Source organism: Lutjanus erythropterus, chromosome 22, assembly GCF_056507025.1.
Source record: "Lutjanus erythropterus isolate fLutEry1 chromosome 22, fLutEry1.hap2, whole genome shotgun sequence".
In the NCBI taxonomy this organism is placed as follows: domain Eukaryota; kingdom Metazoa; phylum Chordata; class Actinopteri; order Lutjaniformes; family Lutjanidae; genus Lutjanus; species Lutjanus erythropterus.
This window is the reverse complement of record NC_139338.1, coordinates 27164289-27186879: the sequence shown is the minus strand read 5'-3', so window position 1 is coordinate 27186879 and position 22591 is coordinate 27164289. Positions and strand designations below refer to the sequence as shown.

Sequence of the window (22591 nt, the reverse complement as noted above, 5' to 3'; positions counted from 1 at the left end):
TGACTATAAGGTACAATAATAATGTATAATGTAATAATGTATAATAATAATAATAATAATAAGTGAGTTTTTGTAGTGATATTATGTTTTAATGACGTGATAAACAGACAAGTCTTAACTTTTTTTAATGTCTCCTTACAATTTTTTTCATCTTTGTCTTGTTGCATCTTTTACTTCATTTTCATCTTGTTACGTCTTTTACATTTTTCTTGCATCTTTACGTCATTTTTGTCTTTCTCCGACATTTACGTCATTTCATCTCGTTATACCTTTTTATGGCGTTTCGTCTTGTTTGGTCTTTTACATAGTTTTTGTCTTGTTATGCCTTTTTCATACATACAACATACGAATGAGGAAGTCAAAGGGACCCAGGATTGACCCCTGGGGGACGCCACAACAGAGCAGGAAACTAAAACTGGCTGCCGTTCACACCATTACAGAGAAAGTCCTATTTAATTACGTCACCAAATCAGTGATACTGCTGTGACGTTGTCCACTCTGTTTATTGTTTGATGCCAACAAATTAACGCCCCCTCACTTTCTTCCGTCTTCAACATCAGAATTTTCCTGTCAGGATTTTCCTGTTCTGATTTTCCTGGCAGTTTTTTCCGGGTGTCAAGTCGAGGATCGAGTGGCCGTGTCACTTTTCTATGTAATTTCTCATTTATTGTGTCAGACGTGGGTGTGTGTGTCCCTCTGAGACTGGATTAAAACAGATATCCTTCATCTGTCATCATCTGACACTTCAGATCTTTTTAAATACAAAATAAGACAGATGGATGTTTTTGTTCTGAAAAAGCCCAAAATTAAAATAAAATAGAAATAAATGATAAAATAACCTCATGTTGAATTGCTCATGTTAACTCGTTTCCTGTGGCAGGATATTCTGATCAAACTGCGGCTTTTGTTGCACCATTTTTTTTTTTTTTATTGGTTTTCATCAGCTCTGGTGTTACATCATCTCTCTGTCTCTGCCGGTCACATTACTCATGACATGTCGCAACGTGATCTACGTAGTGAGGAAGCAGCGATCTGAGGTGGAACATCCAGGTAATGAACGGGAAATAACAGGTGACACAGATGAGCTGCAGTGACTGAGAACTGACCACGGCTGCTGGAAGTTCTGACAGAAATCCAAAAATGATTTCACCCAGGAGTCTGATCTCGCCTGACACACGGCGGCCGTGTTTCCATCCAAATGCATCGCAAATTTTAGTCTGACTCAGAGGCGTCCGCCATATCCGCCGCCAAAATTGCAACTTTCCTTTGCAATATTCATTTGGTCCCTTCGCCTAAAAGCATCGCAACATGCATTGAAATTTTATTTTAGAAAAGCTGCTATGAAATCAGTCCAAAAACTCCAAAAAACGGCCGTGGAGGGACTGTAATATATATGTGGGAAGAAACAAACTGGCAAGCAGTGCAAATTAGTCCACATTGATATTAGTTTTTATGCGAGACATTTTCCAGGCATTTTTTCTGTTAAGAGCTAAAAGATTGCTGAATTTAATGATGAGATTTGAGTGTGGAGCAAGAAAGTAAAAAAAAAAAACAAACAGACAAAATCACAGTTTTTAGATGTGTAGCATTGTTTACAATTTTGTTCTTGCAAAAGCCGAGTTCAGTCAGTGAATCACATGTTTATTACACACTGGTCACCTTATTGTTCCACAGTAAAATATAGTCTCCATATGAGGGCATCTTTTTTTGTTGTTGTTGTTTGCTCAAAAACAACACTTAGCTTCTCTACATATAAACTCAAATTGTGTGGAGATGTTAAAAATGCATTTAAAAAATCAACCTTAGGAGGTTAAAGAAAGTCAAACCAGTTGGAGTGATTTTGCTGTTGAGGTCTGGCTGTACGAGGCTACGCAAGATGTAAGTTTGAGTAAATCTGCAAAAGGAAACGCTGGTTTTGATCCACTATATTGATGCAATTATTAGGCTCTGGCTCATCGAGATGAGCAGTAGGTGGCACCAGTTCTTCAGTCAGAAAACCTTAAAACCATCGCAGAAGAAGAGGACGCAACAAGATGAGAGCGCCAGCCGAACCTCAAAATATGAAAAACTTTTAATTCCAAACACGATGGGATTTGCAAAAATGTTTTCACCTCTATTCAGTGGAAAACAGGATGAAGACGAGATATTTAATGCTCAAACTTTATTGTTCTTTGCAAATATACACTCATTCTTTACCTGATGCCTGCAACCCAAATGTTTTCAAGGGAAATTCTTTCTCATTCTTTCTTGATATACGACTTCAGCTGCTCAACAGTCCGAAGTCTCTGTTGTTGTATTTTGTTCTTCATAATGCATCAAACATTTTCAGTGGGAGACAGGTCTGGACTGCAGGCAGGTCAGTCTAGGGACTGAACTCTTTTACTACAAAGACACGCTGTTGGAACACGTCCACAATGTGTCTCGGCATCGTCTCGCTGAAATGAGCAGGGACGTTGTTTGGATGGCAGCGTGTGTCGCTCCAAATCCTGCACGCACCTTTCAGCATTACATGAAGGTTCTTAACAAATGTGTCGGATTAAGTTAACAAATTAAACTAACAGGGTTCACTTAACCTACTAAATTAAACGCACACGCACAAAAAAAGACAAGTGTCCATGTTAAGTGTCCAAATGGCCCACTGGCCCTGACCGGCTGCACTCTCCAGGTTTTTAAGCTCCAGGTCCTGATTGCAGAGCAGCTGCACCTGATGCCAATCACTGCAACCTGCAAGCGGGGAAGGGACAGAACCTGGGCACAGGAGAACACAGAACCACACAGACACTGTGGCACGTAACACCACAGCACACTTTTCCACTTTGCGTCAGTCCATCTCAGATGAGCTCAGGTCCAGAGAAGTCTGCAGGGTTTCTGGATGTTGTTGATATATGTCCTATAGTGTCCTTTATACAATGATGTGGGTTTTAATGCAGGTTTAAACACCTTTAACAGGGGTCAAAGGTCACATGCATTCAATGTTATTTAATTGGGCATCATAGAACCTTTAAAATTTAAAAACAGTATTTTTCTGAACTGCAGTGTTTTCTACTGGATTTTGTATTTTAAAGAATCCAATCGGGGACTACCAAGAACATTTTTATGTTCCAAGGATTTCATCTAGAACACACTCAGGAGGTTCTACCAAGGGTTTATAACCTAAAGGGTTCTACTGAGAACCGTTGTTTTTTATGGTCCAAGGAACCCTTGATGAACCCTTGATTAAAGAGTTCAAAAATTGTTGAAATCCTTGAAGAACTCTTTCTTCTTACAAAGGGTTCTTTATGGAACCTCTAGTCCTTCAAACTCTTTCCTCCAAAAAGGGTTCCTCAGATGCAAATTGTTCTGGGTAGAACCACATCCCTTCAGGAAGAACCCTTATTTCTACGAGTGTAAGCTATAAAACACATAAAGAGCGACATGTTTCAAATGTTTGTTTGATAGTGGATCGATTAAATTTTAAATGATCGATCAGACTCTTTACAGCTGATAAATCAATTATGGATTAGTTATCATCCTCAGAAAATATCAAACATTCCTTAAGACCATTTAAGGATTTAAAAAAGTGAATGTGTGGAACTTGTTCCTCAGTGTTTTCCATGTGTGGTCGTGGTCAAACAGAACCTTCCTCCTCCTCTTTGACGCTGTTTGCTCTGACCTGTATATCGTTATGAGGGGAATTCACAGTCAGTTCATCACTTCATACCTGACTGATGCCACGCACATGTGTGTGTGTGTGTGTGTGTGTGTGTATGGTGTGTTTGCATTGTGTTTAAATAGTGTGTGTAGTTGCTGGGTAGTCCATTCATCCTCTCTGTCCGGAGGAAGTGATGACGATGTTTGTTCTGAGTAAAGGAGTTTTGTTGTGAATTTCCGACTCGTTAAATTTAAATCTGGTTGGAAAATAGAAAACAGAGGATCTGCGCAGCAGGCGTGTTACCTCATCACTTCAGTTACCTTACAGACTAACAGAGGAGGTGAAAGTCCACACACTCAGTCCTCAAGTAGAAGGACAGACATTAAAAAAGTAGAAGTCCTGATTTAACTTGTTCAGGCTCTGAAATGTAAAAAAAAAAAAGTATAAAAGTAAAAGTCGTCCTCTGTAGGACAAAGAAAACTGAACCTCAGCTTTTCTCTGCAGCTGCGTCTCCCTCTCTGTCTGTCTTTTATGGTTTTTATCTTATGTCTTTTGTTTACATTACGTTGTTTTTTTCTTGTCGTTTTTTTTTGTTGCTGCTGTGTACTTTGTTTTTTCATTTTTTTTTACCTTGTTGCATCTTTGTCTTTTTTTTCTCGTGATGTCTTTTTGTCTCGTTGCATCGTTGTAATTTTTGTCTTGTCACGTCTTTTCCATTTCTTGCCTCGTTTTAGTCTTGTTACAACTTGTCTTTTTTGTCTTGTTCATCTTTTTTCATCTTGTTGCATTTCCTCTCATGTTTGTCTTACGTGGATTTGTCTTGTCACATCTTTAATGTTGTTTTTTTCTGGGGTTTTTTTTGTTGTTGTTGTTTGTTTTTGTCTTCATACATCTTTTGTGTTGTCTCCATCTTGTGTGTCTGTTGTGTGCGATGTGAACTGTTGCATGCATCAAAGAATCGTCTTTTCTGTGTGTTACTGATCCGTCCTAAAATGTAGTGGTGAAAATATTCTAAATATATTGTGCTCTTGAACTGATATTGATTTATTTTTCTTTTCTTTTTCTTCATGTCTAAAACACATCAGCTCTCCTGCTGCTCCTCCAAACCGCAGGCGTGTCGAGCGTCACCCGCTGGAGGTAAAACACTGATTATTGATAAATACTTTTACAACCACACTTCAAAAAGGACCAGTTAACCTTTTATAGATGAGGAAGAGTTCAAGGTTCAACTTCTGCTTCTTTCTGAACAACACAACACATTTCTGTTTGTTCAGGTCAAGTTTTTATGATTTCTATCTGTGATGATATAAAACCAAACATGAGCTGAAGTTTTTGTCACACAGTGAGCAACATAACCACTACATAAACAATTTCTACATTTATAAAAACATCTATTACAAAACTAACATGTAAAAATGAACAGTCATCACCAGCACCTTCCATTCATCTATAAAAATAAATACTATTTAAATATCTATAAAAATAAAAAATTATTCCTACTAATTATTGTACAACAATGACTGATCCACTAAAACTCTACAATAACATGCTGGTTTCCATAGCGACAGCAGGCCAGAGGTCATCTCTTCCCCCAGAAGTTCTCTCGTCTCTTCTGAGCGCGCTCCAGCACGGCGGACGCCATGGAGCAGGAGGCCGCCGAACGCCACGACATCACTGAAAGCCGGTCGTCTAGGCAACAGGAGGATAGATTTTTTTTTTAAATTAAAAATAAAGTAATATTATGTTTGTTTTTTTTTGCTTTATTCTGTAGAGAAGTTTGTTCACCTTCGTCAGAGCCGCAGCCTCCACCTGAACACGGCAGCTCCCTGAACCTCAAACCCAGCTCACCTGAGGAGACACGTGACACAGGTACACCATCATCATCATCATCATCATCATCATCATCATCACACAGTTTCCCAGGTTAAACATGAAATCTGATCTGTTGAGAAAACTGGATGAAAATGAGAAGGAAGTGAAGACGAGACGGGGGCAGTCCCTGTGTGTGTGTGTGTGTGTGTGTGTGTGTGTGTGTGTGTGTGTGTGTGTGTGTGTGTGTGTGTGTGTGTGTGTGTGTAAACAGGACAGATTTAGATCTTTCCAAGTGTACTTGAAAGCATCTCTTGCCTTAATGTGGGTTTTGTGCAGTTAGTTGACTGATGACTCTAAAAAGATTCCAGTCATTTAATTACTTATTAATCCTGCTGGAAGATAAAATGCAGCCGACCTCCCAAATAAAAAATAAATATTTTCCCCCCGGCCTGCAGTGCTGTTCATCCATGTAGATTTTTTTGTTGTGAGTTTCTTTTCAGAGTTTGTTTCAGCAGTAGAATCTACCAGAACTACTTTCTCTCTAGTAGGAAGAAAGTAGTTCCCACATGAAACTGCTCACAACGAGGTCTGTGGATCATCTTCAGTAACCAGGTCATGATTTCTGGTTTTGAATTTTTCAAAAGCCACAAGCTGAGTGTCATTTAGTCCCATTATACTGGAGAGAAGGCAGACATCTCTACAGCTGATCTCTCCAAAACTCTGCTGCTCACAAAAACTGTCCAGGTGGATAAAAAAGCACTGCAGGCCAGAGAGAAAATAAGTATTTTTGATTTTGGAGTGAACTGTCCCTTTAACACATGAACCTGTGTGCAGCCAATGCAAACTTTCACATGAGCACAACTGCAGCTTTTATTTATTTATATTTATTTTTCCACAGGTGACGTGCTGCAGGAGAAACGCTCTGCTTTGCGGTGGGATTTTACAAAGAAAAAGTCTTAAATGTGAATATTTTCTGTTCATCTTTGGGAAACACTGATCGACATTTTTCACCACCGAAAAACAGCCAACATTAACTAAAAAGTTCAAACATGACATTATTTTCTCACTAAAAAGATGATTATATTATTAGGTTATTTTTGAGCTAACTAAAGAGTTAGTTAACCTAGTTAACCTCCTGATGACTCAACAGAGAAACTCTCATTTGAATTAATGGAATCAATTAACTCAATAATTTTGCTCAATAATTAAATTAAATAAAGAGACAAACTAAATGTGCAGGAGGTTTTATCTAAATCAGAAGGAATGATGCTGAATGTTGGGTTTCACATACGTCTCTGTGCTCCACGTTTGTAACTGGATTAATTAATCGAGAAAATAACCGACAGATTATTGATCATTAGTTGCGGCTCCGTTTCTGTTTCTGTCAGGGCTGAACGAAGCCCTGAACGATGAGGAGTAGGACGAGCACTTTTCCTTTCTCCGACTGAGGGGAGGCGGTTCTGATACTATATCGAGGAGACCATTGACTGATCAATCAAGAAGATCATAGGGACGTTAATTGATCATGAAACTGATTATTAGTGGTAGTCCTAGTATGATTATCAATATATCAAACATCATGGTTACGATGTCAAACTACTGACATCAGTGTCAGTGCTGCAGCTCACCGTTGTGTTGGAAGTCGGGGTGCCTCAACATTCCCTGGATACAGTGTGGGGGTGGGGCCAGAGGGGGCGGAGCCACAGGGGATGGGGATGTTTGCTTCATTCTGATTGGTTTGGAGGGAGGACTGGCAGGTGATTTGTGGTTGGGGGAGGGGCCAGAAGAGGACAGACGAGTGGAGTTACTCTCTGGCCACGCCTCCTTCTGTTTGACTGGGACGTCGACCGGGGTCTCCGCCCCTGCTGCCATGGAAACAGCTGAACCAGACCTCTGTAGGCAAACAAACAGCCACCTCAGCATCGTCACATTATATTATATTATATTTATTATAAGTTTGATCCTCACCTGTTTGGAGGGAGAGGATTCATCACTGCCCTTCAGTTTTCCCACCAGTATAGCGCCACCTGGAGGACAAACAGATGTCAACAATGGTGGAATGTAATCAAGTACATTTACTCAAGTATTGTACTACAAATCTGAGGTACTTGAATTTTACTTGAGTGTTTAGATTTCATGATACTCCACATCGTCTCAGAGAGACAAACTGTCCTTTTTAATTCACTACAGTTACTTTAGTTAACAGAATTAATAAAGATTTGACAAAACATGAAAAACTTTTAAAACATAATGGATTCTAAAAAAAAATATCCAACAGTTTATAAACACTGAGCTTAAATGATAAATAAAAATCAATCAAGATGATTCAAAAACTGCAGCTGGTTTGGTAAACAGTTGATCATTTCTCATGGTTTCAGCTTCTGAGGGGTCGATCGATTATCTGCCCCGTCAATCAAATAACAGTTATTTTTTCATGTGATTGTCAACAAAATAAATTAATTGGAAACTGGGCTCCTCTGTCTCTGATGCAGCCGCCTCTCTGGATTAATTTACACACTGCTGAGAAGCTTAATCTATAATAATATAATATGTTATATTAATAATCTGAATCTGCAAAGAAACTATTAAAGTTATTGAATTTACTGCCTCCAAAAAGTAGAAGAGTGGAAGTATGAAGTTTTCATTTTTACTGCACATGTGCAGATATCAGTTCTTGATTAATAATGATCAGTTTCAGTCCTCGAAAAAACTGCTAATAGAATAAATAAAGGTCGAGATTAAATTTGAGCTGTTTAACTGTGACATAGAATAAATGTGTTCATCAAAAAAAATAAGCAGCAGATGAATCCATTTTGAAAATAATCATCAGTTGCACTCGTCCATGATCTCCATCTAAAATAAACGCAGCAGTTAAATCCTGATTTTACATTAATGACTGACTCACAATCATCTAATGAGATGAGGAGAGGAAAAAATAAGAGCCTGTTAATCCTGCTGAAATCCACTGACTCTGTCTCATTAATGACATAAGATAAAATGTCCTTTACTGTAGAAAGAAAAACTTTTAAGTTTCAAAAAACATTGATGATAATCCCATAACTTCTAAGATTACAGGTCAGCAAAACTTTTTTTTTATCTTTTCAAAACTGAAGAGTTTGAGTTTCATTCAAAACTCAAAAATCTAATACAGGAAGTTGCTCTGAAATTTTGAGCTGTCCGGCCTCAAACTTTGTTATACAGAACACAGTGATGGGTACTGTAGGTGTCGCCGGTGATGAAAATTCAGTTATTTCTCATTTATTAAGTATTTCTCATGTGTAAGTTTATGTGTCAAGATAATATAAAGTGATGCAACAGTAAAAATGATCAGGAACGTTCATTTATACACAAAATTATCTCTATTTTACTGCGTTGAGTATTTCTCTGAATCCTGAATATCTGAAAAACTTCTTCACATTGTGGTCTGAGCTGTGTGTGTGTGTGTGTGTGTGTGTGTGTGTGTGTGTGTGTGTGTGCGCGTGTGCGTGTGTGTGTGTGTGTGTACCTGTGGCAGGTGTGGTGAGGTCATGGTGAGTTCTTTGAACAGGGAGCATCTTCAGCTGTGGAGTCGGTAACCTGCCTGCCTCTCTACACACACGCACACGCACACACACACACACACACACACACACACACACACACACACACACACACACAGGTTGTCATCAGTTCGTGACAAACGCTGCAGCTGCAGAAAACCTTTGATCTGAATTTGGCAGGATGACCCACTTTCAGACTTTTTGAGTTGGGACAAAAAAAAAATCAAATAAATGCTTTTTCTTCTTCTTTGGTTTCAACCAGAAATCGTGTCAGCATGAAGAGAAACTCTGCTCTTTTTTTTTTTTTTTTGTCTTTCATTCATCGCACAATCTGACGGCCTCAAATCGATGCCGTACAGTCTGATTGAGATTGTGGTCGAGATATTATTAGACTGACAATAAATCTGCATGATCGCCGTTATCGCTCGGTCTCAAGACGCCGTTACTGAACGTTTTCCTGTCCGCTGTTGAAAACTCCATCAATTAAGTTTGGAGACTTTCAACAGCCTTTTTTTCCGCAGATTCTTTATTTTTCATGGAATAGTTTCTGCTCACGGCTCTTTTCTTTTGAAAACTCTTCTACAAACTCAGTGAAGAAAGACGCAGCAGCTCTGCTCTTTTACTGCTTTTGTCTGATGAACAAAGGTTTCTGAATCGCAGCCTCAGGTTCAGTGATGTGTGAAGAATTTCCATCAACAAACAGAAAAATAACCAATAAAGACGCAGTAATATGTAGAATATACAAGGTAAATGTGTGAGTCTGTCTGAATATGTTGAAGTTAATCATTTGGAACAGTTTGGTTCATGAGCAGAATCTGAAGAGAAACACTTACGGATCTCTGTTTTCCTCTTTATCTTCTTCTTCTTCTTCTTCTCCCCACGCTGTACGTCTTTCAGTCGCTGCTTTTATATTTATTTCTCCTGAACCCAAAACAGAGGACCTCCTGCTGGAGCGACTGGAGTGACTGAAAACAAAACCACACAAACGCACTCTAAGAAATCAGCTCAGAAAAAGTTTCTGGACGACGTTCTCTCCGCCTGCAGCCCTGCCTCTCACCTGGCCAGGTCCAGGGCCTCCACGCGCAGAGAGCTGCGGCTGTCGGGGGTCAGTCGGGGGGTCGGGGGGTCGGTGGCTGAGTCCGTGGTGTCTGTCGGCTCCCACAGGACGTTGTGTTCAGACAGCAGCTGGCTCAGGTGGTCTCTGGAGAAATGAGCTCCCCAGCCTCGGCGGCGGTACATCAGGGCCTTCTGTCTCAACTCCTTCACCTGGACGGAGACACACAGCCGGTCTTTCACCCTTTTTTAACCAAACAGTCTCAGGAAGTAAGAAATAACAAAATATGAACTAACAAAAATGAGGGGGAAAAAATCTTATTAATTATGAATGATTAATTGATTTTCAACTGCTGGTGAAGGAAAATGAATAAAACTTTCCTCAGGTTAGAAAATATGATCATATTTCTGCAAACAAATTGGATTTTTTATTTATTTTGTTGTCATTAGCACGTCTTTAATATCATTGACTGTCAATTTCTGATTCCTTTTTCAAAACGTTTCAGTTCTGTACCATTTTAAAAGGATCGCTTTAGCACTGGTATCGAATAAAACCCAACGATACAAAACCCTAGCTGCAGGAGAGAATCATGAAGAATTAACATGATGTTTCTGACGTCCGTTTGAGAAAAATCGGACCAAAGATAATTTAATTTCAACATAAGTATCCAAAACGTGCGGGTCAAAAATCCAACTCTGTTCAACATCTGAAGTTGCACAAAGTTGTTAAAATGCATTTACATTGGTGACAAGCGTATTACGACTTGTTTAGGAGTCAAATTCAAAGCGCAGGACGTGAGACCTGTCATGCTTGACTTGGGTGTTTTGCTGCTGTACACGGCTTAGCTTCCATGCTGGGACTCCTGTGATCTGTCACGCCCACGCAGTCTTGAGAAACAGTCTGAAGTGCAAAATTAGTGGGTTAATAGTTAATTAGTGGAGCTGGTGGTGGTGAGAGATTGCAACATGTTTGGTTTCACAATCTGTTGTGCAATCTTGAGTCTTTGTGTAAAATTGACATATCTCCCTGCACAAATTAGTGTATATTTTGTTAAATATGCTTGTTTGAAATTGAATAAAAATATCCTTGATTAGGAAAAGAAATCCTCATGCTGCTGATCACCATAACAGTAACCTGACCCCAGTCCAAACCCTGGATAACCCCAGGCCCTGCTATCAAAGCTAACCTCAGTTTATCTCTGACCTAAACCTCAACCCAAACTTGAACCGTAAGCCTGACGCTGCACGTCTCTGCGCTGACTGTCACTCTGCTGAATGAGTTCTCGTGTTTCCTCTGAACAGACAGCACCTGACGTCAGCTTCCCTCCACATACTGAAACTCTTCACAGGCCAGACTCACCGCAGGGATGGAAAGTTAACCGGACGGTTACACGCCGCCCACACGTTCATTGAGCTCATTTACTTAGAAAAAAGATAATGTGCAATTAACAGCAGCATCATTAATTTAAACCAGGCCTGTTCAACTAGTGGCCTGCAGGCCGGATACGGTCCTTCTGAATGTTTCTAGGGCCCGCAGGAGGCTTCCTGCAGATCAGACTGGAATGTGATATAATAAATAAAAAGGCAAAATATCTCTGAGCTTCAAAATGTCTCCTTGAAAATCCATAATTCTACAGCGAACAGACTGACAAGTATTTATTTACTTCGCAAGATGCAACAAGTAATACACCAGTGTGTTTATTGTGCAATGAATGAACTGCTGTGATGAAAGAATTCAGTGTAAAGAAACACTACGAGTCAAAGTTTGGCTAGTTTTATTTATGCCGGTTTTTCTGAGGGCTTGGAGTAAAATATCTATTAACATTATACTGTGAGGCTGAGCTGCACTGACAAAGATTCATTTTTAAACCTGATTAAATTGTGGTATTAACTTATATTATATATTATTATACATATATAATTGGGACTTTAGGAGACTTGGATTACACCAGAGGAGCAGTATGACGCAGTAATCCTTTACATTTGAAAACTGGTCATCATTCACTTCCATTGTTTCTTCAGATTCTGCAGCACTGTTTTCCTGTGACACTCCAGCAGTATTCTGCAGACCAACAAAATAAACCCGTCTCTAAAATGGCATGAGGGTGAGTAGATAAAGACTAAATTTTCATTTCTGTGTGAACTATCCTTTTAAATTTTGGCCAAAGGAGTCTGGTGAGAGGAGATATTTGACTTTCCATCAGAAAAGTTCTGTCTGACAGTGAGGTAAAGGAGTGGAAATGATCTAAATATACTACGCATTTAAACTGATATTGATTTATTAAGTGTCTAAAATACATTTTGCTGCTGACCCTGTTCCTACACCAGTTCTCCTGCTGCTTCTCTAAACTTTGGGTGGATAAGAACCTCATACAACCACACTTCAAAAACCCAAACTATCCCTTTAATGATCATATGAATAAACACATCTAAAACATGTAATTCTGACGCCACGTTCATTAATCTGCTGCTGTAAGATCACTGCAGAGTGCAGAACCATCACAGCCTGAACACAACCTGTTCCCACCTCCCCCTCTGGTGGACGCTACACAACTCTGACTGCCAAAACAACCAGACAGGAGAACAGTTCCTCCCCACAGGTCACCTCTCTGACAACCAGTTCAATCAGTCAGACAGTGTCAATAACCCTCTGAAACCAGAACATCCTGCACCAAACTGCTTTTTAGCATTTAAATATCATCATTCACTAAACCAGTGGTGCCCAACCCTGGTCCTCAGGGTCCACTGTCCTGCATGTTTTAGATGTTTCTCTGCTCCAACACACCTGAATCAAATGATCAGGCTGTTGTCAGGCTTCTGCAGAGGCTTGATGACGAGCTGATCATGTGATTCAGGTGTGTTGGAGCAGAGAAACATCTAAAACATGCAGGACAGGGGAACTTGAGGACCAGGGTTGGGGAACACTGGTAAACGCTGTATAATCATCCACTCCATGGATTTCAATTCACTATTTGTTTCCTTTGCACTATTTGTAAAGTTTGCAGCTTAACACTTAACACAGTTTTCATTTATGTTTTTTGTCACTGGTGCTTCTTACAGATATTTATATACACATCTATTATTTTTACATACTTATGTGCAGAACTGACTGGTCTGATGTAAATCTTTATCTTTTATATGTACATCTTCTCTTTGTTATCATTGTTCTTAGTGTTTTGTGTGTTCATGTGCACATACTCAGCCAAAAAAAGAAAGTTCATTCTGATCCCAAAGAATTGTATTTATATTATATCATATATTAAGTTCAATATCTTATTTCTAATTATTATTATCATGTATCATGTACAATACTACATTTAATGTTGTGCAATATTGCAGTTACTATCATGTCTAATATTACTTCTTATTACTTTTCAGTATCACTGCCAACACTATTTTAGTTTACTTTTGGCTGAACTTTTGTTGCTTCTATTGTTTTTCTATTAGGCGCTGCTGTTTTGCATTTAATCCTACACACTTTACATTCTAATTTTCACTTCATATTTAATACTCTTTTGTTTTTTATTCTATGTTTCTGTCATTTTGAAGCAATCTCTGGTACAAGAATTTCATCCGTGATCAATAAAGGTCTATCTTATCTTACCCTAACCTGAATGTGATTGTCTAAAATATATCATAGCGTGTTGCAGCATTAAGGTTTACCTTAACTGGGGCCCAAACAGGAACCACAGCCCCGATATATGAACAGGCACGTCCACATACTTTTGGCCGTATCGTGTAAAAACTTTTTAAAAATATCAGGTACAACAGATGTCAAACTAATCGCTGCAGACGCTGTTTTGTCTGCACAGGACGAGGGAACGTGTTGCGAATATGACGCCGTTTGTCTGAAGCGGCGTCAGCTAAAATCTGCAAATTTCATGTAGAAAAGTCACTTCATGTTGCAAAAGCCCCTCCTCAGCAACACTTTCCACAAGACTGGTGGGAACCTACCTGTGTGTGTGTATGTGACTAACAGTGAGTGGTTTCCCTGAAATGAAGCTCTGTGGTTTCACTGCTGACACTCAGCACTCGGGTTTTCCACCAGCAACACACACAGACACACACGGTTTAGCTAGCAGACGGGCATTGCGCAAATCCTCCGACTACCACCTCAGTGAGGCAGATCAGGGACGTACTGATCGTCAGATCAACTGGTTTGATGCACAAGTCGACAAACCTGCGGTGTTTAACAAAGGAAAAGTGAAAGTGGCTGCACCTTTAATGAAGGTGTTTTGATTAGGGTTGCAAACTGTAATCGATCACTGGAAAAATTAACGATCAATTAATCAATCAGTCATACTTACAAAATCTTACACATGTCGCATTTACCAAACAGCCCCTCAATCAAAGTTTTGTTTCCATGGCAACATGTTGCATGTTCTCTGACAGCATCACGTACACCCTTAGAAATAAAGGTGCTAACTAGAACCATATGTGTTTTTTCTCCCTCATAGGAGAACCATTTTTTGGTTCTTGTTAGAATTTTTTATTGAGTTCACTTGGAACCTTTTCAAAGCGTTCTGCCTAGAACCCAACATAAAGAGTTACACCTAGAACCCCCTGTATGAGGGTCTATGGAGAACCCTTTCATGGTGCAATGGTTCCACTTAGAACCCTCTCTGGAGATTCTATCCAGAACCTTTCTACCTTTCTAAGGGTGCTAACAAGAATCCAAGCAGGGGGTTCTACTGAGACCAAGGGTTTTATCCAGAACACACACAGAGGCTTCTACTGAGAACCTTTATATATTTCAAGTGTTTTAACCAGAACCAAACGGGGATTCTACCGAGAACCTCTTCATATTTTAAGGGTTTTATCTAGAAGGTCTGTGAATGAACTGCAGAGTAACAGAAACCAGTGGAAGCAACGTGTGTCTCAGATCTCGAGGGATGATGATGATGATGATGAGGAAAACAGATAACAGATATCAAGGCTAGCAGTTTCCCTCTGCTTCCAGTCTTTATGCTAAGCTAGGCTAAACACGTCCTCTGTGCTGATATGCAGCTTGATTAATAAAGACAGGAAGTGACCCCGCCCCCCTCACCATGATTGCATGATCAATAAGACTGAAGCCTGACCTGAGCGGTGGCGGTGTCCACGGCTCCGCCTTCCTCCGGGATCCTGTAGAGAGGAGAACGAAAGCTGGACTCATACTCTGTCAACATCCTGTCAGACAGACAGACGACTGACATAAACTGAATGAACTCACAAGACACTATAACACACATACACACACGCACAAACACACGCACAGAAACACACCTGTGTCCTCTCTGCACCTGAAGAGGAGGAGGGGGCGGGGTATCCTCTTTCTGAGGGGCGGAGACATCCAAACTGGGGCGGGACTTCTTCTCTGACTCCTCCCTCCTCTTTTTGTTGGTCTGGAGATGAAAACAGCTGAGTCAGGACTTTTGTTGTGCTGACTTTTTCTAATGTTTTAACAAGGGATGATAATTAATTAATGATCAGTTTAATCACTTATATAAAATGGTTCTCGGTGGAACCCCCAGAGTGTTCTAAATAAAACAGTTGGAATATAAAAAGTTTCTCAGTAGAACCCCCGGGTTGGATTCTTGTTAGCACCCTTAGAAAGTTAAAAAGGTTTTGGATAAAACTTCCAGAGAGGGTTCTAGGTATAACCCTTTCTGTGTGGTTCTAGGCAGAACTCTTTGAAAAGGTTCCAAATGAACTTTTACAAAAAAGTTATTACAGGAACCAAAAATGGTTCTCTTATCAGGACAAGCCAAAAAAACCCTATGTGGTTCTAGTTAGCGCCTTTATTTCTCAGGGTGTATGTAATGACAGAGAACGTGCAACATGTTGCTGTGGAAATAAAGAAATAAAACTTTGATTGAGGGTTTGTTTGGAAAATGAACATTTTTGAAGAGTTTGTAAGAACGATTAATCGCTACATTGATTGTTAATTTTACCAATGATCAATTACAGAAGGAGTTTTCAATTAGTAGCCCAAGTATTAACTATTTATCAGCCTGCTTTTGCCTTTTTGTCTTGTTCTTGTTCATGTTTTATTTTAAGTTGCTCACTGTGAATTGCTTTGTGCCTGAATGGTGCTATACACTAAATAAACTTTCCTTGCTTTTGTCTAAACCAATTTTACAAACACAGTGAAACCAAACAACAGTAAAACGCTAAACTAAACTATTATTTTCATTTTGGACTAATTATATCAGTGCATGAAATGTTAAAAACGGTGAAGATATGGCAATGAAAGGCCATGATAATATCTTAGCTTGTTTTATTTGATTAACAGTCTAAAAACATTCAGATATTCAATTTATGGTTGTATATGGCAAAGAAATAAAGAAAATTGACACTTTAAAATTTAAAATTTTAAAATTTAACCTTTATTTATCCAGGACAAAATGTTTGAAAAACAATTAATCTATTATCAAAATGGTTGCATAGTTTATTTATTCTCTAACAATGGACTAATCAATTAATTAACCAATTATTGGAGCTCTAAAGACAATTTTATGTGTTGTTTTAATATTAAAAGGTCCAGTCCAAATAAAGGAATAAACAGTGTTTGAAATACTCAACATGTTGTACGTTCCACGACTGTGATAACTGATGCAGAGTCGATCCTCACAGCTGCTGCTCTGAGCAGCAGTTTAACACTGGTGCATTAATTTACAACACATCAGTGTCTGTTTACTCTGACCAGCCAATAAAAGTCAATCCACACCTGCCACTCAATCAGAAGTGAACATTTTAGTGACATGTCATAAATAAAATGAATATATTTATCATAAGACATTTAAAACTCCTTTCCTCTGTATGTTGAATAAAATGTCTTTTTCAGTCACGATGAGTATCAGTACATTAGTCTAGTACAAATACATGCATCCTGTATTTGTATGATAGTCAGCAGAAGGGGGCAGTAGTCACTCCTCGAGCATCAGAATGTGTGTGTGTGTGTGTGTGTGTGTGTGCTGTATATACCATGTGTGTGTGGAACAGTGGGACCCTCTGATGTTCCAGATGTTTCCTAAGACGGGGCTCAGCAGGTGGGGCCAGACCCTGGAAGCTCCTCCGATATTCTGTTTCCACGGAGACAGGGTTCTTCTTGAAGGGGGGCACAGACCTGCTGCTGGAGTGGAGCACCTGCAGGGAGGAGGGTCAAAGGTCACTGCATGCAAAGATGAATGACTCCTTAAACCACTTTAAAACCACCCAAACTCATCGATTGACTCATCAGCTGCATCAGTAACTGAACCTGTAAACTCATCAGTTACTCCTCAGTTAAGTTACACCAAAGCAAAGCAAACAGTCTGCCTCCATCTAGTGGACACTTTTCTGAACTACAGGTCGTTAAACTGCGACCACTACCAGCTGCTGATGAGTGTGAAACCATCAGTGTGTTTGGCTGTGTTAGGTCATATTGTGGTGTACCTGTTCCGCAGTCAGTATTGGTGAAGCAGCAGTTATGGGTTTCTTCCAGCTGAACTGTCTGTGGTACTCTGACCTTTGACCTCCTGACCTTTGACCTCCCGACCGCAGCCCCGCCCTCCACCGCAGAGCGTGCTGTACCTGGAACACAGCGGTGAGACGACACCGTCAACTGATATTTTCAGTTCAGGTAGATTTTACAGGAGGACCCATCTATTAACTCTGTTTATAGCTACATTTTGGCTCACCTCATTGTCCGATGGTTGTCGTTCATCAGGTGCTGCTGTCACAGGTCGGCTGAGCTCTGGTTGGTCAGTCTTTGGGGGGTGGAGCTTCGCTAGGGAGACAGAAAAACAGCGGTGGTACCAACCAGGATAACATGGTTCAGCCAGGACAGTCCACAAACAGTTCAGAACAAAGTGTCCAATGATAAAATGACTCCCTAAGACAAATCAAAGTCTGTGAGAACTGTAAGTAGAAAGCAGAGTCAGATGATGTGTTTGTACCAGATGCTCCAGCAGTTTCAGGCTCTGCAGGACATGCGGGGTCTGCTCGAGGTGCGGGAGGTGTTGGAGGTTTTGGTTCTTTCCTGTGGGCGGAGCGACCTCTGGAGGCTGATGATGAAGACATTTAAAAAACACAAAATTAACTTACACAGGATGCTAATATGCAGGGCTAAATTCTGACAAACTCACTAGATGACAGTTCTTTTTTTCTTTTTGGCTGATGAATGAATCTTACAGCCACTTGAATATTTTACCAGCATCTGACTTGTGTCTGGTGTGAATTTTGTCCCCTGTGTGCTGGCAAATGAAGAAGTTCACACACCCCCACCCTTCAATTATTCTCAATCACTAACAATAACTGGGGAAGCAACTGATACACAAGAAGTCAAGTTGTATTTTAGTGGAATAAAGGTCAGGACACTAGATTCAGCAAACTCTCGTATGTTTATTTCCACAACATAAATCATATAGTTAACTTTGTTTCTTCCTTGGTTCATCACGCCCCCGGCCCCCTGCAGCGACCCTACAACTCCTGTGTTCTGTGAGCTAAAATAATTGTTTTTGTCAATTGAGTTTGGTTGGTCTGAAGAGAGCAATACTTGGTTCATATAACAGTGGTTTTACCATTAGAAAATGTTGTCTGACAGCAAGGTAAAGTGATGAAAAGATCAGGTCAGGCTCATGAGATCAATGTTCAGCTGCTGTTCCTACCAGCAGGTGGTGCTGTTCTGTGTGTGTGAGGAGTCGGCTCAGGAGGGGGGCGCAGCGGCTCTGGTGGACACAGCAGAGAGCTGCAGGACTGAGCAAGACCACCGGGACCGAGCCTCTTCCGACGCTGGAGACCTGGTTCTCTGCTGATACCTGACAGAAAGAAGCAAGCTGAAATTTTAGACTTGTAGAATAATAACAATCTTTGTTTTTTTCTTCTGTTTCATATTTGCAGAGCAGTCCTGGCATTTGTGGAGGAATACTTTTTGTCAAGTTTCTAATGGTGAGATTAGCAACTTAATGTCAGAGATAGAACATTTAAAAGTTAAAGTTTCTTCAATGAGGGCTCATATCAAGGTTCTTACCCATGTGATCGGAGCGCAGGCCGGCCAATGGAGTGCAGCGCTGAGGAGACACACTTCTGGAGCGGGAAACCCCATAGCTCCTCTGGTACTCACTCTGACCCTGAAACAAAGATTCTAGTGTTGGTGGCTCTTTACAAATCCGGCTTGAGTGGTTCAAACAAAACTCACAGACTTTATTTTAAATTCTAAGTGGAGAAGTTACCAGACATCTCAAGAGATACCATACAGGTCAGAGTAACTAAAATGATGCACATCCACAGTATTTCCATTTGATAAAATGAAGTAGCCATAAAAAAACTAAGAATCTTGTGGTTGCATGTTTCACTTACTGTAAGCATTATTTAGAATCAATGAGCTGTTGTGTTTAAATAATAAGAAAATGAAATCAACAGAATGGCCCAAATTTGGAGAAGCAGCAGGAGTACGACTGAAGGAAGCTAAGGAATGTAATGCTGTGGAGAGGATCAGCTGCAAAACATATTTTATCCACTATCTAACCTGACGTCAGACAGCCTTAACTGACAGGAAACCAGTGTTGTTTAGGCCGACACATTTGGCAAAAGTCATTTTACCTTGCAGATGTACTTCTGATCAAAATGTCAAACTCAGTCGGTTCATCAGTGGGTGTGGTTTGACATTTTGAATGGAAGTAAGAAAGATCACGTGCTGTAAATGATACATGTCAGATGGGTGTTGTGAATGATGAATCGTAGATGGTAGATTATCAGAGCAACACCGTTCCAAATAAAATGTCAGTGGACAATTTATCACTACTATTTTTTTATTTCCATTATTTTTGTTACGTCTACCCTTAAGACCATTTTCCTTAAATGATAAATATCAATGTTGTGTTGTTAATGATGAAACGTGGCTGTTTTCATCATAATCAAATCACTCGATATTTTATCATTCCACTTTTCATTTCACATTCATTTTTAACCCTCTGTATTTCAATTCACATTCACCCCTCATAGATAAAAAACAAGCCAAGAGATAACATGTAAAGTGTGTAACACTTATTTCTAACATGGTCCCTGAGGAGGGCTAAATGATAATCAATACGAATCAGATTACAAATCAATCATTATTTTAATAACACTTAATAAAGTAATGGGTAGTGCTGAAAAAGTTTATTATAGTATCATTGGTAGCTGTAACATGAAGTCTAGTTGTTATGGTACAGAGACAGTCAGATGAGTGTTAGCTCAGTCAGGCTGTCAATCTGAACCTGATTAGCTGGTTTAGCTCATTAAATCACATTAATCCTGACTCTGCAGTCTCGTGCGGGGCTCTGCGTGGTTCACCTGGTCACGACAGGTTCACTACAGCTTAAACTGACAGTAATTTAACAGTCGGGTTCTACCACTCCACGAATACTGCAGTTTAAGAGCTCAGACGCTACGTTCCTTAGCTTCACTTTGTTTGGCTAACCTGTTGCTAATGCTAACACCTGTTGCTGCTCACCTTGAAGCGGACGGTCATGACGCTCTCACCGTGGACAAAACACCGCGAGAAGTCACTCCATGGTCACCAAGCAGTGGGCTGACGTGGTTAACTAGCTGGTTAGTATCGTATAACTAGCTAACTAACAGCTCCGGCATGCTAACGAGCTGCTCCACCACTTCTCCTCAGCTTCACTTACAGGAACAAGCTGCTGCCGCCGTTGCCATGGCAGCTCAGCGTCTTGCGCAGGCGCGTTTGGAGCGAGAACGGCGGTGGTTGACAACTGACGTCAGCTGCATTATATATTCATTAATTGTTTTTCATTTAAATATTTTTCAACTTATTTAGGATATTTACTTGTTTCTCACTGCATTTATTTCTTTATTTTATTGTATATTATTTAAAAAAAATAATAATGGTTATCAGCTCTTGTATTGTTTTGTGTGCTTTTTGTATCTGATGTAAAATGTACATTTTTTGTTAAAAGTTATAAATTAATAAATAAAGTTAAAACATATACAAAAAAGTTAAAATATATACACATGTATGTATTTTATTTCTATATATATATATATATATGACTATTGCATGTCTGTAAAACTTAATAATAACCCCTCCACCATATATTTTTAAATATTTTTTTAATTCAGTTTGAATCAGTATGTTTTAAATCTACATAATTAAATAATCTCGTAAGTTTTTTTAGTCTCAAAATTATATAAAACTCTATGTCCAAAGAAATGTACACGAGCTGCAGTGATTGTCACTTAATCAATTACTTAGCCAACTGGAAATTAATGAACAAATCCGAGGATTTGGGTGTATATGTGTATAGGTAGATACATATATAAGATATCTGTCTGTCTGTCTGTCTGTCTCTCTGTCTGTCTAGTCCAGAATGAGTCCACATCGCAGTTTGCTGTTACAAAATTGCACCACTTTTATTCATTTAAGGCTTTTTAGTTTTTACTTTACATTTGGCTTCACCCCCCTCCCCTCCCCTACCTCCCGCTGCTGCTGTGGGTTTCTGTACTGGAAGAAACCAGTTCACACCATTTCTTTACACCAGTTTCAAACTCCCGACGGCTGCACCGTGACGAATCAGCAGAACGCGAGTGGGATTTTAAACCTGATGCTTCAACTGGTTGAACTGGTTTCTTTTACATTTCACTGGTCATCATGCCATACAGAGAAAAAAAAAAAGAAGCAGATTTATTTCAGTAACATAAAATCATTTCTTCTCCTCGTGAATGAATTATTTCAGTTTGCATTTGGCTGCAGATGCATTCGTCACCTCAGTGCGACCTCTATTCATTAAAGGATCTCAATCAGTTTAATCCAGCACAGAGATAGGTCCAAGATGTATTTAGCCTAGCTTAGCACAAAGACTGGAAGCAGCAGGAAACTAGCCTAGCTCTATAAAAAGTGAAAAAATATGCCTTTTAACAACCTCACTTTACCGTGGACATTAAGGTCTCCGTATGCTTCAAACTAAGTGCTTGTTGGATTGTCTGACAGCGTCTGAAACCCCCGTCTGAAAGCAGAATTGGGAGGCTTCCTCCAACAATTTTTGTGACTTTCCGAAAAAGACAATCCAAGAACCGCACCCACTTTATGTGAAGTGTGAAAGTAAGGCCAAGTTTTAACTCTCTCACGTTCTCTTTTTCACAGCTACTTTCCTCACTTTTCACATGTATAAACGGAGTGGAACGCCATTCCAAAACAGGTATGTAAACTTTTGCTTTCAGACACATCGTTCAACCTGGTTCTTTTTTGAGGCATACTGAGACCTTTAGATCTATCAAACACCTACGAAAAAACTACCAACCCATTACAGGCCCAGAAGTCGCATGAAATGACGGATGCCACCACAGCCTCTGTTAACTGTGGAAGCCAGAAAGGTCTGACTGCAGCCGCGAACAGGAGTCGATCTGATTGGCTGTTCTCTTGATGAGCACAGGTGCGACATGCATCCATCAGCCACTGAGCAAAATGGACAACTATTGAAAAACATGACAACACTTTATTTTAACCTCACTTATTTAGCATATTTTAGTAGATAAGAATTACTAAACTGTTTATAACACTATAATGTAGTTGCAAAGAGGTATAAGGTCATTT

At 39.7% G+C, this 22591-nt stretch overlaps 1 protein-coding gene across 1 annotated transcript; it reads right to left on the bottom strand.

Moving 5' to 3' along the window:
* Positions 1-4896: 4896 nt before the first annotated feature.
* On the bottom strand, positions 4897-20764 carry saxo6 (stabilizer of axonemal microtubules 6). The gene is made up of 16 exons (XM_084711379.1): positions 20492-20764; positions 19028-19127; positions 18666-18815; positions 17931-18062; positions 17697-17803; positions 17452-17589; positions 17002-17163; positions 15301-15419; positions 15117-15204; positions 10040-10248; positions 9816-9947; positions 8949-9031; positions 7412-7470; positions 7072-7336; positions 5417-5479; positions 4897-5320 (listed from the first exon to the last, which is right to left on the bottom strand). Exons 1-16 carry the CDS (start codon positions 20507-20509, stop codon positions 5211-5213), a joined length of 1935 nt encoding a protein of 644 aa, XP_084567505.1. The 5' UTR covers positions 20510-20764; the 3' UTR covers positions 4897-5210.
* Positions 20765-22591: the final 1827 nt, after the last annotated feature.